General features: G+C 39.0%; 1 protein-coding gene across 3 annotated transcripts in view; it reads right to left on the bottom strand.

Moving 5' to 3' along the window:
- Nucleotides 1–19,152, bottom strand: part of DAB1 (DAB adaptor protein 1) — a 472,530-nt gene that overhangs the window by 24,863 nt on the left and 428,515 nt on the right. The window contains exons 6-10 of one of the 3 annotated variants that reach the window (XM_075155691.1): nucleotides 16,273–16,404; nucleotides 15,530–15,649; nucleotides 14,906–14,944; nucleotides 13,507–13,572; nucleotides 8,804–8,857 (exon numbers count right to left, since the gene is read on the bottom strand). In XM_075155691.1, the coding sequence (XP_075011792.1) occupies nucleotides 8,804–8,857; nucleotides 13,507–13,572; nucleotides 14,906–14,944; nucleotides 15,530–15,649; nucleotides 16,273–16,404 (411 nt within the window). Of the gene's footprint in view, nucleotides 1–8,797; nucleotides 8,858–13,506; nucleotides 13,573–14,905; nucleotides 14,945–15,529; nucleotides 15,650–16,272; nucleotides 16,405–19,152 lie in introns of all 3 variants that reach the window. The other 2 variants (XM_075155690.1, XM_075155692.1) reach the window with 2 other exon arrangements.

Genomic DNA, 19,152 nt, shown 5'->3' with positions numbered 1-19,152 from the left:
CAAACTAAAGATTTTTGTTCGTATTTTAGTTGAAAATGAAAATATTTTGGCTATGTCAAGTATTTTTTCTGATGGTTCAAATCATTATTTTAGTTAAGCAAAGCTCCAGTTATTTGCACAACCTTATACAACAAGCGTTGATACTACTATGAGCTCCATGAGCTGCAAACAGCTTGCTAACTAACTACAATTCATTCTAAAAAACAACTAGAACTATAACGAAGGAGCACGTCAGAATCGTGACTAAACTGATCATCAGTCAAACCACGTCTAGTAGGGTGAGACACACTGAAAACATCCAACAGACATATTGTTTTCCTGTAAAACTACTGTTGGATTAATGAAGTAGCAGGATAACTCAACAAAGAATTGCTCAATTACTTCCTAATTAAAGAGAATACACTGAAGAATATGTGTGTGAAGAAAAAATTGTCAATGCCTTTGCAATCTTCAGCCTCCTACCGATCCTAAAGATCCTCAAATGCCATAACCTTCCCCAGTTACGGAGGTAACGGCAGCCACGATGTTACCATCAGCCCAGATTTACAGAGGTATAGCTGAGCACAACCTTTTAGTCGTAAGGCTGCTGTGAACATTTAGGGTGATTCCCAACCAGTACAGGTCACATCAGCAACATGGGCTGCCATACAACTACACTGATTTATTTTTATCCAAAATAGATGCATTTGGGCATCCGTCACTTACACAGGGTTCAAATCCAGTGCTCAGAAGCCTCTGGGTCACGGGAACCCTCCTGTTTAAAGTTTCTCTTTTCAGTTTCATAGGGTAACTCTTACTTGTCAGGAGCACCCTTCTTCAGGTAATTCTTCTCCTCTGTATTTTTATTTGAAGTAATAAACCCAAGTACTGGCTTTGGTATGATGTACCCAACTACAGGGTAGCCTTCAGCTTCATCGCATTCACCAACTGTCCACTTTCCTTTGTTCACTGGGAAGCGCTGGGTGTGCTGGTTAAAAATACTGTTAGTCAACCCCGCAGAACTAAAGAGGTGGGATGGTTAAGGATAATTGACTTAATAGATTATTCAGGAGTGTTTGAGTGAATTGCTTCACTGTTGCTCGACAGCTTCCTTTAAATTAAGGATCTCTTCATATGATCAAAACATACGCTTACTCATTTGTTTATTTTCTCTTCCTTTGAAGGGAACTTAATTCTGAATTCCCTGTGTACTTTAGGTATTTACTCTCATAGGACATGGTATTTAAAAAGCTTCAATTACCACTTTTCTCTGACAGACTCTACTAAATCGAGAGTCCAGAAGAGTGACTCTGGCTTAGAGTCAGATTCATGCTGCTTCCAGGCAACACAACACCCAAGATAATTAAACTTGCCAGAGCACAGAGGACGCTGGTGCAAAGGTCCCAGGCTCGTGGTCACCCCCTCCATATCTTCTCCAGACCCCACACGATGGGTTCAGAGAGCATGGTATATACCCCATAATAAACAGCAAATTGTGCTGATATCATTTAATGCATACAGTGATACAGGCTAGGTAAAGCTACAAACTTCACTACTCAGAAAGCAGACTGTGTGTAAATAAACGTTTTAGCAAATTACTATGAGCTGCAGGGCTCTGAACAAATCAAAATGTAGTGAATCAATTCAACGTGCAACTGTCAACTTAATGTATCAGCAGCCATCAGATAAAATCTGCATCAGTCATATTGCATCAAAGACAAAAATTCACTGTATGTAACAGAACTTTACCCCACAATCAGTGAGCTAGACTTACGGTTCAGCTACACTCTCTTTTCTCCACTTTGAAGAATAGCGAAAGTGATAGCTATTACCCCAGAAAATGTATGGGAATCCAGGTAAGTTTAGGAATGCAAATGCACATGAAGCCATTACACATGTGACCTAACTGTACACATGTGGCATAACTGTAAGGGGCCACTAAAATGTTTATCATTTATTTATACCGCCCGAGTTCTGTATTAAAAGTACAAATCTAAACTGCCATACTAACACCCGTGTCACCTACATCCAACAAGACAACCGTGTCACCAGGGCAAAACCTGCAGCTTTTGTTTGCTTCCTTGTTTCTTGCTGCTTGTACACTACAAACAGAGAGGGAATGATGAAAAACTGAACAAAGGCAGTGCCGCTGGATTACAGCTTTCCCACGCTATGGGATTATGTCCCAAAATCCTAAAGGATTGCACTAGGAAGTAAAGTGAGTTCAATGCTTTGATAGCATGTAATCATTCTGCTGGAGGTACAGGGTTTAGGATCACATTCAGGGAATGGTATTTCAAATGCAGGAATGGAAAGTCTGCTAGCAGGACAACTCCTACGGATTAAAAAGAGCTCAAGATGTGGCCCACAATATCAATACGACATAAAAGAACCATTAAATCAGGACATTTTATTCTCATCTGTGAAACAGTATTCCTACACTATTAAAACCCGCTATTTGACATGCTAGATATAAAATTATGGATGGACTGAAATCAGAACTTTGCATGGGCATATTTTCAATGTTCAGAAACTATCCAGATGAACATTCATCATCTTAAATGGTCTATACATTAACAATGGATTAATTTTAACATCTAACCCTCCAGATTCTTGGAAATCAGATGCTGAATTCAGGTTAACAGCTTTTTGAATGTTCTTGCTCTACCTGGCATTTCAAGAACAATTTTTCAAGCATCAGTTGCAATATCCCTAACTTTGAGCTCAGGTGGCAAGACCCACGTAAGCCGTGATATAACACACATGAAGAAACTTCATGACTTTATGTTACAGATGCTATAATCTGGGAAGACTAGGGAGGAGGACCTGTTTTCTGCTTCCTGTGCCATTAAAATTTTTATTAAGGAGTAGAACAAAATACGCCCAGAAAAAATAGCTTTAAAAAAAAAAAAAAAAAAAGAAAGGATACAAAGTCAAACAAAAAATACAAAGACAGATTTAGTTATTACAGCACTTGATCAAGGAACTAACAACCCACCAAGTACAGTAGCCACAAGTTGATGGTTATGATCTCTGTGAAACATCCCTGACAGTGGCTAGCTCCTCTCCTTGGAAGAGAGGCATGGGGGTTTGAGCCAAGTCTCAGACCCGGCCTCTCACCTCAGCTGAAGCTGAATAGAGTTTGCTAGTGAAAATTCAGGTGTTTAAGTGGTTTTTGCTGTGGATCCACTTCGAACTAGCAGCTGCAGAGCTGTTTACGCCAGTGCTGAGTGAGGGTAAAAGGCTTTTATTCAGAGTTTTTACTTGCATTTCGCACAGGTATAAAGAGAAGCAGAAAGTATAAAACAGCAGAGGATGAGGCCCATAGGTCTTGCTAAAAGGAAGGAAAAACCACCTTGACAAATCTCAGTGACCTTTTACAACGTAGAAGTAATTAAATCACAGATAATGACAGACCTTGATCGGTAACACGCGCACCTACCATGAAGTCCAAACAAAAGAGATGTGCCAGGTACCTGCCCAACGTACTGAACCTGCCCCACGGTACCAAGGGATTTGCCTCTCCTGTATCAGCCAGACCCGACCGAAAGCGGGACCCTCCTGCAATGCCAGCAGCTCCCCTCTAACCCCAAAGGAAGGAAAAACCACCTAATATCCGCCGCGACTGCCCAGAGGGTAACACGGCAGGTGATGCGGTCGCAAAGGGGACGGTACCCACACGGCAGGCAGAAACAAACGGCTGATGCGCAGAGAGGCTGTTATCATAAGGGCCTCTGGCTACAGCACAAGTCTCGCTCCTGAAGACATGTATGTGACAACAACATCTCACCTTCGGGGCTGAGATGTTACCTTTGGCATGGTGCTAAACGCTTCCATTATAAACCAGCAGTAGTATCAGAGTTAATATTGGTATTAAATTAAAAGGCAAGCTGTGAGGAGGAGCACACGGAGCAGAGGTATTTCCAGCGCTGCACAAAATCTTCTCAGAATAGTTAGTGCAATGTCTACACTACAGATACTGGTATGTATATCCACTTCTACCTGAAAAAACGGCCCACTAAAACATCAAAGAAACTCATGCCACAAGACATTATCGTAACAAACGAATATATTTTCAAACTTTGCAACAACTAGCTATGTCTGTAAAAATGCATGTCCCACACGGCGATGTTAAACCTCATACGTAGGGTTTAATTGAGTGTAACTAAGTCAGGGCATTTGAACACAGGTGTCTCTTCTAGCAAAGGTAAATAAGAACGGATAGCTTTGCAGGCACAGACGGTCAGAAACTGGTTCTGGGCTCTCTCTCTCTTCTCACATTTGAAAATTTGATCCTGAAAGCCTGATCGTGGAGGCTGAAGTCAACGCCACCAATCTGCAAGTTTTTTCTGTAAAGCCACTGATGCAAAATTAGGGAAAAGCCAGAGTTACACAGCTCTTCGCCAGACCAAGTGTCATAGAGAAAATTCACTTTGTAAAGGATGCTCAGAGTTATCTGGAAAGTGCTCTGAACAACTTTATTGGTCCCCATTTATATCCAGGGACCAACTTTCCATGTGAGCTGGTGGATCCCCGGGCTGCCCACGCCTTCCAGAAGACCCCAGGAACACTTTCTCTGATACAAGACCTGAACAAATCAGACCTGCAAATGGCACTGTAATCCCAGCCAGAATTAAAACTGAGCTTTCCCAAATGCAGCTTCCTAGTTCAGGCAGAAGGACCAGGCAGCCCTTACGGCTTCTAGACCTGAGCGTGCTCAGGTCCAGCCCCGCTTCATCTGCTCCTCCCATGCCTTGCCCCTAGGGCAGCCAAATTACTCCCCGTCCATTCCACCCTGGTCTGTTAATATTTTCCACGTAGTTGGTACTAGCCAGGTGACTGCCTGCATTGTAAAACATCAGCTATAATGCCTTGAATCTTTATACAGCAGTAAGATGAGTTGTTTGAAAGCCTTCATAAAATTGTAAGCAGATAGTTTAGACGTTTTGATGAGAAGAGAAGGTTTTATTGTGATGTGACTGACAGTCTCCGTGAAGGGTATTTACAGTCTGACTCTTATTACTAAAAACACCATGACAGGTAGAACTTGATGTAGATGTATAATGGGGAGACGATGGGAAATTATGACAAAAAGAGCTCATTAAACATTTCACTTTTTTAGAACAGTTAATTTCACATACGGAACCACAATTTCTAAGCGGAGTGCGTACCACTTAACATAAGCTCTTTGGGGTAAGCTTGCTTTCTTTGTCTGACTTGATGTCTGTTCTCAGTGAACGGAGAATAGGAGAATTGGTCTAAGGAAGGAACAGAGAGAAAATAGGACTGACTACAAGAAGTGTGAGTTGATACAGAGGAAGGGAGAGATACTGGGAGGATACTGGATATCATGAAAAGTGGGTGTTTGGAGCTGAGCTGCACGCCCGGCAGAGGAAATCTACAGGAGAGTAGGATTTGCTGGGAAGGGATGCAGCAAAAAGACGGGGAAATACAAGAATTCTATCGAGTAAGCAATCTTTTCATCCCAATGTCAGAGAAGTGACTTGGCAACCAGCCACCACTCATAATTGAGTTCAGTGGGTACGTTCAAATTCTGAGATCCGAGACTCATTCCTTTCCGCCTCATTTGCAGCATATTTACATTACTTGATATCAGAGATCACGAGGAGTCACACTATAAAGTACTTTGACACCTTCTGACAAATGGCCTCAGACAATGGCACAGCATTGTGTAAGTACATTGGCATATACAATGTTGAATACTTCTGCTTCACGGCACTACCGGGAAGATGCTTCATACCTTCAGCTGCAACGGGATCCCACAGGCACAGAGAAAGCAGTATTTGCCCAAACGGTCCTGGTTTCTTAAGAAGCTCTATCTTACCGGTATGAATTACACTTTTTCAAAGTAACCTTTGAAAAATGGATTCTGACTTTTAGTTTTTACACTGTGGTAGATCTCACCCCGCCTAAGCTATTTAGAAGTTATCACACCTGCAAGTCATTTAAAGTTCCTCTGCAGCCACGAAAGAATGATGTCGAGACATACATTTATCTCCACCTGAGAGGGACACCTCATGCAGACAGGAGAAATCTCCCCGTGAAGCAGCTATTTCTCTCCACAGGCTACAGAGAGTCAAGGGTGAGGGCACCTAGATGACTACTTCAGTATCCCTTACTTCTATGTGCGGAGACTAGAGAGAACTTGCCTGAGAACACACCAGAGGAAAACAATCTCAAGATGGAAAATCGATCTCTGTTCAGGGAACGTGAGCAATTCTGTTTGAACTCAAGCGAAACTTGCTGCATTTTTATTAAGTGTTATATTTATTGTCAGGAGAGAGAATTCATGGTGCCTGAAACCTATTAGGAGCTACAAAAAGTTTCTCATTTTCTTCATCCATTATTAAATTAATGAAAGCAAGATCTCCTAATAAAGAAAGTGTCCTTATATGTTTAAACCAGGTAGATGAGCTAGATTATTTGCCCTCAGATTGAATTTTAGAGGTTTATATAATAATGACAGCTATAAATTGAAAAAAAAATTATGGCAAGTGTCTCAATGACAGAGAGTCTCAGACGTGGAAGGGTGAGCAATAAATCAGATGGGCAGTGGAATATTAAATTGCTAATTTTAAGAGCTATTGCTGCTTTTCTTTTTTTTTTTTAATACATACTAATAAAAAGGTGAAACAAAAATCTCAGCTACATATTTCTTCCTCGTCTCTTTTTTCTCTTTTTCTTCATAAATTAAAGTACATAACTTGTTTGGAGAAAAAGCTCTAATCGCTTTAAATTTAACCATGAGATAGCAAAAAAAAAAGTAAGTCTGCAACCAGCTTCATGGAGATGACAAATTAAATATATTTGATGATTACAGAGTAGGTTCCATATGCCCTATATCTCAGTCATGCTCTTTACCAGGACAGTCTAACACCAAAGTGTCTGTAGAAATGATTGCAAGTGTACTGTACACCCAGACATACTGCAACGACCTAAAGTACAGAATATACCCAGAGTAAACCTGAAACATCGCTGAAGGAATAATAAAAAAGTCGCAGGAAATGTACAGGGGAAAAATTATAACACAGAACTATATCAGAAATGAGTGAAAAATCTACAGCTATTCCATGCCCACCAATACCTTAATTAGTTATGCAACATGAGCTATTTCACTAGATTTTCCCAGGCAACATGATGATGCCTCCCTCTTCCTTGTGGCTTATCATGAAATATTTATGGCAAGTTTTGTTTGTTTGTGCAAACCACAGAAATGTCACAATTCAGGCCCCCATCCAGCCCCTCCCCAGCATTTATCTTTTTTATTCCACATCTCGGTCTCTGTGCTCAGCCCAAGCTGTGCAAGTTACCACATCCTCCTGTGAAAGGAGTCTCTCTCTCTCTTCAATACAGGCATTTTTCCCATGCTTACAGTAGACTGAAATTCCTGACCTTTTCCTTTGTTTTTCTCCGTTCTCACACAAATCCTCAGAAATACTAATTTTCTGTGTAACCAACGCAATCAAACAATTTCTCGAGGTATTTATAGCACAAATTTATACTAAACAGTATAACCCACCCTTAAGCAAATGCATGCCTTGTTGCTAAGGAATCTGTCACTCCACTTCTTCTCTCAACCACTTGTTACCGTTTCTTATACATTCTGGAAATAAATCCTTCACCTCTTCAAAACGCTAATACACAGAAAGGGAATGGTGCCATTTGGATACAACAGCATATTACCCCTATTTTTTAATAGTCCACTGTCCACGCAAGGCACAGGACAGCAAGAATTAAGTTGGCAGTCTATATTGACCCTTAGAGCCTCTGGTATAGTTAGAGCACTACAGAAATAACACGTAGCAATACTGGGAGGAAATCTCCTTTTGCTGATTACAGCCCACAATAACCAGGAAAGCAATGCAATACATAGAGAAAAAATTCTGCCACTGAGGAATTTGAGAGAGATCTTTTTGCAGACTTAATCTTGATGTAGTTCCTTTCAGAGTTTCCCACAGCTGTTTAAACTAATGGCAATTGCACATATCTCTGCCCTACAACGCTACAGCTCTTACTAAGCTACCATAGAAGTTAGTTTTATTGGAAAAATAATTGCTTTTCTATGGTGTATTTAGGTTGGATTTTGATGTTACTTGTTTGGTTGGTTTTTCTTCCCAAATGACAGAAAAACAATTCTAATGCAAATTCCCATTTTTTTGGTAACGTTTGATTTGAAGCTCTTTATGAAATCTTTACCTGTCAGCACACTGTATTCACCAGGAAGTCTTCTGAGAGGTGTAGACATTATAGCCGCAGAAAATCACCACAGAGGTCACAGAGAGTGTTCTGACATACCTTCTCCTAATGTTACTTCTCTCGACCTCCACTCTATTCAGACCTTGCCTCCCCTGCTGTCCTACTAAACCAAGCTGCAAGGAGCACAATATATAAAGTGCGGCTCTGATAGAGGAGAGAAAATGCAGCCCATGCTCGCTCAGAGTGATAAGCCTTGTACAGCATTGGGAATAGAGGAACCCTTCTAATCCAGGCAGCAACGACTCATGCATTAACATGCAAAGGCTCATTGTCAACTCTTAACTACAGATAACACATTTATAAATGGTGACTTTCATAAGAATGAGTTGGAGAAGACAGAAAGGAGATTTAAGTAATGAATGAGATGGATATAAGTGACATTACAATCCTGGTTACTCTGAACCAACCCAATCAACCCGCAACAGATCACTGATAAAATTCCCATCACGAGGAATGTACCAAATGTTACATACCATAATGAAAGTCACAGAAGCTAAGAAACACATCATCTTTACTGCATATAAATAGGGAAGATACTTACACTTACAGGTTGACTTTTTGGCACATCATAAACACCTTCCTTCTTTTGGCTGGTAGGAACCTGCAATAGTAAATGAAAACTAAGGTCATTACCCAAGCAAGTTTGATGAAAAACTGCAATTGATATTTAAGTACAGGGTAGTCATTTAATACTAATGATATCAAGGGTGGCTCCCTTTTCATTCAAGCAGTAACATTAATGGAGACAATACTAAAGAAATAAAACACCTGTCTGAATTTTTTAAATCCTAAAGCCCAGTAGTGTTCAGAAATGGGATTTTCATTCTCAGTTAGGTTCGGCTGCATTAAGTTCCGGTGCACTTGGATCTTCTTCCTACTTAATTGGTTGTTTTTTCATTTTACTTGGGGGTTAGAAGATGCACATGGAAGTCATGAGCAGGTCAGTACATCATCTTCCTCCATGGCAGAGATCCAGAGTAGAGCTACTGATCTGAGGGAAAGAGATGTTTGGCCTATGGCGTTAGATTTCTTCCTTCCAATTCATTTAATAATCTAAGTCAAGTAAAGTCATAACGTGTACCCCTGCAGTGATGGGGCCCTGCGGCTGCTCCAAGCCATGTTTGGTTACAAATCTGCAATTTTAGTAAGGAATTACTGGTCTGTCAGAGTCTGACACAGCCAGGGAGCTGAAGTGAACAGCCTCGCATGGACAGGGGACGACGCACTTAAAAAACTTCAGGCGAGTTTTTAGTTGAGTCAATAGTCATGATTTACACCCTGGGCATTTATAACCTGCTCATGTAAATTCAGTTGCTTTGTAATACTGGGCCTTGCTTGCCTAAGGACTGCTGGTTTACATATTTATAATTTGTGGTTATATTCTTTCCCTTCCTAGAAGCACTGAAAGTCTATTGTAAATGACACAAGCAAAAAGAACAGTAAAAACATGCTCTAAACAGAAACGAATGCTCTAAGCAAATCAGTGCTACTTTTCCACTGAACAAGGACATTCAGCATAAGAAGGTTACATTTCAGACATTAATGAAACTTCACAGTTAACAGGAGAAATAATACTGCAGATATTAAAAAAAAAAAAGATTACTTTTTGTTTTCTAAGACAGTAAATATCTTAGCGTTCTGATATTAGAGTAGGTCTGGTTTAAGGAAGCTGAAGGAATGTTACTTATTCATTGAGATGTGCTATCATTTCTTATTCTGTATAGTATATCAAAAACTCTCTCTACTGTTCAAACATTCTCTTGCCCATATTTAAATGTCAAAGTCTTCATGGGAAACAGTGCCTCTTTAACTTGGTGCACACTGCAGAAGTTCTTCCAAGAGCATGAGCGCAGAACCCTCACAGAAACTGAACGAGCTTTTTAAAAGATCTCTTCTATTCCTATCCGAGGAATGACTTGCTTGCTCAAAGTACCGTCTTCTTTCACTAAAACTACCTTTGACATTAGATAACATGAAACTGGTAAGAGTGGAACAACTCAATTTCATGGAAATAAAGTGCTCTTTTTACAGACTGTTAAGTGACAGTGCAAGAGCAGAAACCAAGAATGTTTGTATGGTGTGTTTAGTAAGTCCAATAAACCAAGAATGGTGTATAGAGTAAGTCACTGGAAAGTTTAGTCTTCATAAAAGGAGGACAAACGTGGTAAGATAAACTATTTATAAACTATCAGCAGCACGTGTTTTTCTCTTCTCTCTGGGAAGTTTCCCCATCAGTCAACTTCTCCATGAAGTCATGCAGTTGTCACTCCTATCTGCACCTTTTTATGGAATGAGCATTTCCCTGCACTATCGATCCCCCCTCTCTTACTCCAGTTTATAATTACATTAGAGAAAAGCTTCTGACTTCTAATATCAAGACAGAGAAACTTTTCAGAAAAGACATTTTTCTCTCCCATTTATATATTACCTGTCTTCCCGTTGACTTTACTTGCGATGCATCATCACGGTTTTTTTGCATCGCCATGTAGACTGGGGGTCTGCAAGGGATTCTCCTTTTTTTTCTTTGATTAGCAATATCAGCAAAGGTGCACCAGCACTATTGCTGCTGACAGCTCTGACTCTGTGACAGGCTCTGAACTATTTTGACATACTTGCATCTTACCAGCAACACAAGCACTGCAACTCAGAAACCCCCATCTCAGACTGTCAACTCCTGATGGAGCAGAACTTGCCTCTGCACAGAGCCCAATGCTGCTACATACACAATAAAAAAAACACCTAACAAATCCCCATCCCCATGTCACTACCATAAAACAACAGACAGGCAATTAAGAAATCCGACACTAGGTCAGAGGATTGGTACATGCTCAGTGATCAAATCCTTGCATAACTAACACATTAGAGCAACTTATATAGGCAGACAATATTAAAAGAGTAGACAGACACAGAAAGTCTTTCGGGTAATGTATCGAAGAAAGGTGACAGACAGAGAAAGAAGGCTTAAAAAGGAAATTGTGACCTCTACTACATTAAAAAGAAGTAGTCACTTTCGGCACCTATCTTCCATCTTCAGTTACCTGTTGGGTAGGAATCTTTTCCACCAAGGGAGAAATGAACTCTTTGCCTACCAGCTCTTGGTTGAAAAATCAGAACAGCACCAGAAGAAAGAAGATTTGGCAAGGCTGAAGCGAGGATGCATGAGGTTACTGAGCAGATGCATGTTTACAAAAGTGTAGTATGGGGAAGGCTTTGTAGTAAATAATAGAGCTGGCAACAATTTGTATCAAACTAAAAAAATGAATAAACAAAAAAAAAGAGGACCTTTTCTAATTTCATTTTTAATGGATGGTTCTGAGTTCATCAAAATCTTGTAAGAGAAACAATTTTGCCAGTGTAAGATCTGAGCTGTGGGAACCCAGATTTATAGCAAGCCAAGAGCTCACGAAGTCCACGGGAACTCGGAAGCTCGTGGCCCTGGACAAGTCTTCAGTAGTGATACTTGAGCATCTGTCAGTTACAATAGATAACGGAAAAAGATTCGCAGCTCCCTAATCTCAGCATTTGCTGTATTCAAGGTATTGCCTGTATTAAATACAGAGAAGGACAATGCTAGACTGCATATACCGAGAGTACAGTGTATTATATATCGCATGTATTTTCTGTGCACCACTGTGGGAGAAAAAACTTCATCGCATCCAGACACTGTCATATGAAGCCTTGAGCAATTCTCTGGTGACTTCCAGGACAGTAACAGCAGTACCTCGAGATAAGGCAAGACCTCACTATATGCTTATCATCTTCTATTTCCATTTTAAGAAAATGTCCAGAGAGTCCTCCTGTTCTTTAGGCTATTCCTCAGAACATAGTTCCTACTTCTTCCCTACCCACCAGAGTTTGCTCCAAGATCTCCAAACACTGGGAACGATGACCCCATTTTGTTTGCTTCCACCGGTACTTCTCTAAAACGGCACTAAAAACTCCACACTCCGATAAACAACAACCAGAATTTTTTCGTCTGAATGTAGTTGCCATGGGATTTTTGTTCCTAGCATAAAACTGACAATTAGAGTAGTAATTTTTTAACTACTGAAAATAGTCAAACTTTCCTGAAAATAGTCAAACTTTCAACACTATGCGGTAGAAAATTTTCCACCTCGGGCATACTCTCACCTCGAGAGCTTTGCATGTCTTGGTCTAGAGATGCAGAACGATGCATATTCTAGTGAGCATGGTGGGGTGCGAGGCAATCAACAGAGACAGGTTAAATGAATCTCATCTTAACGACCCTGTGATGGGGTCTGTAAGATGGTTATTTTCTAATGTTTAACTTGCATTTCCCTTTCCCACTTAGCTTCTTTCTATTTTGGCTTACAGCTACTCTACCCCTTCATTTTTTCTATTATCTTCCTACCTTTTCTCTTACTTCAAAAAATACCTTTCCCTCTTTTTTTGTTCTATCCCTGCTCCTGTCTACCTTAAAAAAGCTTCTCCTATTAGCAGATCAACCTCTAGTACAGCTAGATGAAATGCTTAATCACTGCTTGAATCTCCTTCCCCTCCGTACTAAATGATTTCCTCAAATCACAATTTTCTTACAGCATGCAGAGATTTCTGTCTATCTCCAGATTTGCCTCTAGTACGTGACACAGAATGAATTACATTATATTTTAATAAACCCTGTACTGATCCCTTGAGGATAAACTGAACGACAAAAGATTATTTTGGATTGCTTTCAATGCAATTTTTTGTTACTGTGAAGAATGCAAGCTTGGGCTCTAACATAACATATGCACTCCGAAAATATTTTCCCCAGTCTGGGGGATATCCATTGAGAGCTCTTCGGTTTTGCTCAGTATCTCCTTGGTTAGCCAGAAAGAAGAGCAGTACCATCAAAATGTCTTTCTAAGAATTGCTGGAGGAATTGATGAAGGACAGCCTGCCCTCCATCAGATTTCAGTATCTGTTTCTTAGAATAGGTGGAAAAAGTTTCAAAAAAATAACAGAAAAAGAGAATCCACTATTTGTCACCTTATATGGTGTACTCAAAAGTTTAAGACCCTCCGTAAGTTGACAAAGTTAATAAAGTCTGCAGAAGTTGAAATGACAAACAACAGAAAAATCGCACTGAGACCGGCCGATTATTCATGCCATGTCGCCATGTCACCAGAATGAAATGCCAGACATTTTTGTGATGAATGAAAACTAATAAAAGTGAACCATATATGAAATGTACTTTACTAAATGCTTGCAATCGTTGCAATGAGAACACCGAAGTTAGCGATTTTATACCTGATAAATGTTTTCTTCCGTTTCAGGCTCACGGATTGGCTCGTGTCCAGCCTCAAACACAATGTACTATTACACCAGCCGCCAGAGAGGAAAAGTCAAAGATGAAACAGAAGGGAAAAAGGCGATTTGGAATTCCACGTAAAAACATAGGCAGGCATTAAAGAAACAAGTTCAAAGTACAGGCTGGCAGCAGGACAACCGGTTTGTTGGAACGCACAGCGTAAGGTTGTTTCATATTTCATAAACCGGCAATGAATAGACCTAAATCTCCTCTAATGATCATTAGAGCAACTTCCTAATTCTTTCTCACTAGGGAGACCTCCTGTGGCCCAATATTAATTTTCTGAAGTCAACATGAATTTTGCCTCTTTCACATAATGGCAATTATTTCCACATATATTTATTATCTATGAATAAAAAAGCTAAATCCGAACTGGAAGAACAGGCCGATGCTCATGTAACAGGCCACATGGCAAAAGGCTGTCACACCACTTTTCATTTTCAGGTTCTTGCTTTATTGTGAAGAGCAAAAAGTAAAATTCCTGACATTATAAAAGCTGAATAGTAATTTAGGGCATCCTAATTCTTATCATCTTTCTTGCTGCACCTTAGGCACTGCTCAATATTCACTAATGGTTGAATCAGTTTCTTTCAGTGTGCCTCCCACTGACATGCCTAAGTGGAAGAACACAAAATCTCCAGGGGAAAAACGTAAACTATCATATATTTTGTTTCAGCACAAAAACATGAGAATGAAATTACATCTTTTTCTTCTTCACACTCAGTAGGATATTGGACATGAATATATTGGCATATTTCTGATAATCACACCTTTGCTCCCAGACATTTTGCTTGGATAAAACAAGGCTTAAATTTCAGATCTCTTATTAAATCATAGCCCAAACGCCAACAAGGGACTGTGTTATAACATCAATTCCACTGTTGTTTTTTTCAAAATATTCACCCTCTGAATTAAATTCTGGCCCCATAGAAGCCAAAACCAAAATGTCAATTTATTACTATCAGAACAAGATGTCACCTTCCTTATTCTCAAAGTAACTCTTTTCAGTTAGAGTTTGTATTAAAAAACTACAACAAATCTCATTTGGAAACTTAAAATCTGGACTCACAAGCCACACTTTAGGAAATATTTACAAAATACTTAATCTAATATTTCTACACTCTAACAGAAATATTCTATTCTGTTCTATACAGACATATTCTCTACTTACAGCTTAATCTCTAAATATGCTACTTTCTGTAAAAATCTTACAAGTTTCTCAGAAGACCTCTCTCAGTGAATTTCAAAACATCTTGTTAAAGGTTTTGGCTATGTTTGAAGATAACATAATATCTAGTCATTTCTGAAACTCCAAGGCCATACAGCTTCAGAAATTACCTGGTATACAGGATCTTCTACATCTTCTTCCAAAATTGTCTACAGCAAAGTAAGAGGACAGGCAGTAAAAGCAAAGAACATAAACAGCAGAGATAAAAGAACTGTATTCAGAAATTAAAGGACAGCAAAGAAATAAGCAAAATGGCCAGGTAAGTATATAGTTTTCTTTCTTTAGTATACAGATAAAGTCACATTATTGTTCAAAGTAACTTTATTCAAGTTTCATCCCAGTTTAACAATCTGCACCTTATTTGATTTGATTCAAATACACACATTGAGAAGTATATTGAATCTTCCCTAAAGCATTAAAAACCTGACTTACAACACACTGACCTTCATTAAAGTTTTCCTTCTGAATTAGAAGAAACACTATGCAGGAAATGAACAGATCATTTCCAGTTGCTAAACATGTTCATCATACCCAAGCGACAGCTTTCATCACTGTTTAATCCTACTTCTGAGCTCACGATGGCTGTTAGGTTCATATTTGTCCATTTGAAGCTAGCACCGTTCAAACCCATTGCTGTTAAGAAATGCTGAGGATGCTCAGTGCCTCTTTGGAGCAACTTTGGGGGATACTTCAAACCATATTTTCTTGGCAGTAGTCTAAGCTTATGCGTGTACCTGGTATACCGCTTGTTCACACTGTTTGTCCTTTTGTGCCTTTTTTTCCATTTCTTCCCTTTGTTTCAGTTCATAGATGAGCTGAAACAGGTCTCGCAAGTCCAGAATTACAGGTTCAGCCTACAGAAGCAAAAACAGGAAGGAGAGTTTCAATGTGGGAAAATATACTCTTATCCCATCCCGCTGATAGAGCAGTTACAGCATCTCCACAATTGGAGACAACTTCATACAGAGTTAATTTCTACCTTAGCATCCAGGCTCGGGTTAATTTCTATCGAACTAACTATATTTGCAAATTAATAATAATTAAAATCACAAATATAAAAGGCATTATGAATATAAAAGGCATATATATGAATATAAAAGCATATTTATTAGTGGTTTCTCGACAATGAAATTACGGTAGACTATATGCAAAGTAGCTATTTGGTATCTTTTACTTTCTATTTAAATCAGTATAGGAATATAACCAAATGTATCTGTATCCAGTCTAGTTTAGTTAGAAAGGAAAACAGTAAGTAATTATAAAAAAATATATAATGAAAAATCAGAAATAGTGAAATACATTCCCTTTTCCCCAGGCGGTTTTCATTAATTTGCTATTTAAGAACATCTAAGTAGATACTTGTGACATATCTAGCACAATCATAAACAATACAAGATCGGCCTCTTGCACAGCTTCTTATGAACACGGCTTTTCTATCGAGTTACACTGTAGAAAATGACAGTGATCTGATACTTACTGCCTGGGCTGTTTTTATTGCCACAAATCTGTGATTTCCCTCCTTTCCACATACATATCCAAACGCTCGATGGTCTGTGATATCCTTTGCGATGTATGAAATTTCATGAACTGCATGGTGGTGCTGTAGTAGCTATTAAAAAAAAACATAGCAAGAAATATCCGTCAAAATGTTCTATTAAAAAGCTGTATAACTTCTCTTTCATCAGTGCTTTACCTGGCTCTCAATACACCTATGGAATTAAAACAATCAAACATAACCTGGTATCAAAATCAAAATAGGCTCTTTAAGCCTATTCTCTTTTCAAAATCTAGCCAAATTTGACTTGCTTTAATAATTTGACTAAAAGCTTCAATTGAGTATTTTTCTTGGTGTCTTTTGGTGAGATATAACTCAATAGAAAATAATCATGTTACCTAGTTACTACCTATACAGCATCCTAGGTACAGAATCAATATTTGTACGTATATAAAAGAAGCAGCAGCTACCTGTAGCTTCATACAGGGCGACTCTGAGGACAGACTGATCTGCAGGGGCTGCAGAGCTAGAGCTGAGATATCCAATCTCTCTAAGAATCGGCACCAGACTTGCTTTATCTCTGCAACACTCAGCATCGGCCAGCAAGCGATACTTCATTTAAAGCATAACTGAACTCCAAAAATTTATTTTTCCCAGAAAATTAATGGAAATGCAATTATCCAACTTGAAATCAATGCTAAATGCAAAATTTTACATTTTATTTAAAATCTCACTTTGGTTAATTGCAATAATAAAAAGACTCAATTTTGTTTTCAATATACAAGTAAAACTCTGCCCGTAAGACTCCTATAAGCATGTCTGGGAGTGCCAGCACCTTTCTCGCTTTGGCCTAAGTAGTGTTTTATTACCAAAATAATATTTATGTATTTCTACTTAAAATAATGTCCTCGAAGTTTATCTAAAACAATCTATTAGTTCAAATTTCTACCTTCTGATATATTGACCTGCTCTTATATCATCTAGGGATAACGCTATTTCTGAGAGCAGGCAAAGCCTCACAAAGAATTCTTTTGAGGTCCAGATTCCTGCTGGTTTTGAGAAAAGCACATTTTGAAAATCAGCGTGGTATCCAGGCAATCTCTAAACAACCAGTTATTTTTAGAGTTTTAAAAAAACATTTTAAAATTCAAAACCGGAGAGGATTTGTGTGTATAGAAGCGAAAAGGCTGAGCGTGTGCAGGGCAGGTGACGAGCGATGAGACTTCTGTAGAACACGGACTGAAATTTAAAAGGGGAGGCAGCATGCAAGAGACAGATGACTACATATAAAACAAAAGACTGGATATTTTTCATTTTCATTGCACTGTAAATGACTCCTAACTTCCCAAGATCAAGATTGCTTGCTTGTAGGAAAATGGAAGTGTTGCCATTGACTTCAGGCTGAACGTGGCTAAGCTGAAGGTGCGCTTCAGACTCTCCCAATGTGTGAAGCGTTTAAAATTAATGCGGGGATCTTACTTAGATAATACAGGGATATTGATTTATCAGGTTTTTCTGAAAACCAAGTTGCATGCTATTTGTTAGAATGAAATGAAATGTTCCCGTCTCTCTATTCTGCATATGACAGGGAACGTTATCTCTGGCTTCTATTAAATCAAAGTTCTCTGACGTTGCTTTATTGATTGCGAGACAGCATTTTGCACTGAAATTAAACTGTGATCAGATTCCTTCCTCATGGAATTAAATTTGAAGATCATTCTACCATGGAAAAGTATCACCCACAATGTAAAACAGCAGATGGAGACACTCCAATTTATTTGGGAACCCTCATTAACCGTTCAAAAATCATTACATTTTTAATGGTTATGATATTTTACATACTGTATCAATAGATGTACAAATTAAGTAAAGGTGACTGCAACATTATCCTTTCACATCTTTTACTGTATGGAACGTTTAGCAAGAGTTTTTCATTTGTTTGAGGGATACTGAGCTGGAACATACACATGAAACGCAATGTTGCATACACACTTCTGTACTCAAATGTAGATATAAACACTCCTTTGATCCTGTGCTTTCGCAACCCTCGATTCATCTAAAGTGTCCTTTCTGCATATTCCAATACTTTATTCCAAATATTATTTAATGACTGCCTGATTCTTTGCTCATCATAAAGCAGGAATGAGACTCCTGTTGCAGCCAGTAGAGATTTCCCACTGTAAAATTCAAGATCAGAACTGCATCCTTTTTGTCGATCTTTGTTTTAAGGATGCAGCCTGCCTAGCACCCCGCATAGCCCCTCACACAGCAAGATGTCCACTAGCGTGAAGGACAACAGAAGGGACAGCACAAGGAGAAACACCATCTCATCCAGCCACCCAACAGAGACTTACAATTGAGGCTATCTATAAATACATGGTCTTTGCATGTTTTGATTAGATTTGCGTCTGGTGCATTCGCACAGATTAATCTGTCCCGTAAATTGAGACCAACCAGTAGAAATGTCATCTTTATCCCTCAGTTTGAAACTGCTCACATGTAGCCACCCTCTCAATACTCGATATGAACGGTCCTGAAAGGAAATGAAATAAAAGCCACACAAAATTGCTTATAGCAGAACTACTGGTCAGTGCTCAACAGTTAATATTCACAAGCTGATCTGCCCCTCTTTCTCCCCAGCCTGTTTTTGGGTTTTTTTTTTGTTTTAGTATTGTCAAGGTTTTACCTTAACGGTAACTTAATCCTGTCTCCAGTGGGACAGAAGCACATAAAAGAATTATTTTATAACTCAGGGATGTTTATGACACCCCCATATGCCCATGCTGATGGATTCCATCACACACTATTTGATGTTTTTACTGTATCTTTGCTGAGCGCTGCTACAAGCCATTTACCAATTCA

The sequence above is a fragment of the Calonectris borealis genome, chromosome 8 (genome assembly GCF_964195595.1).
Source record: "Calonectris borealis chromosome 8, bCalBor7.hap1.2, whole genome shotgun sequence".
NCBI lineage: Eukaryota > Metazoa > Chordata > Aves > Procellariiformes > Procellariidae > Calonectris > Calonectris borealis.
The sequence above is the reverse complement of the archived record's forward strand: the minus strand, read 5'-3'. Positions and strand labels throughout refer to the sequence as shown.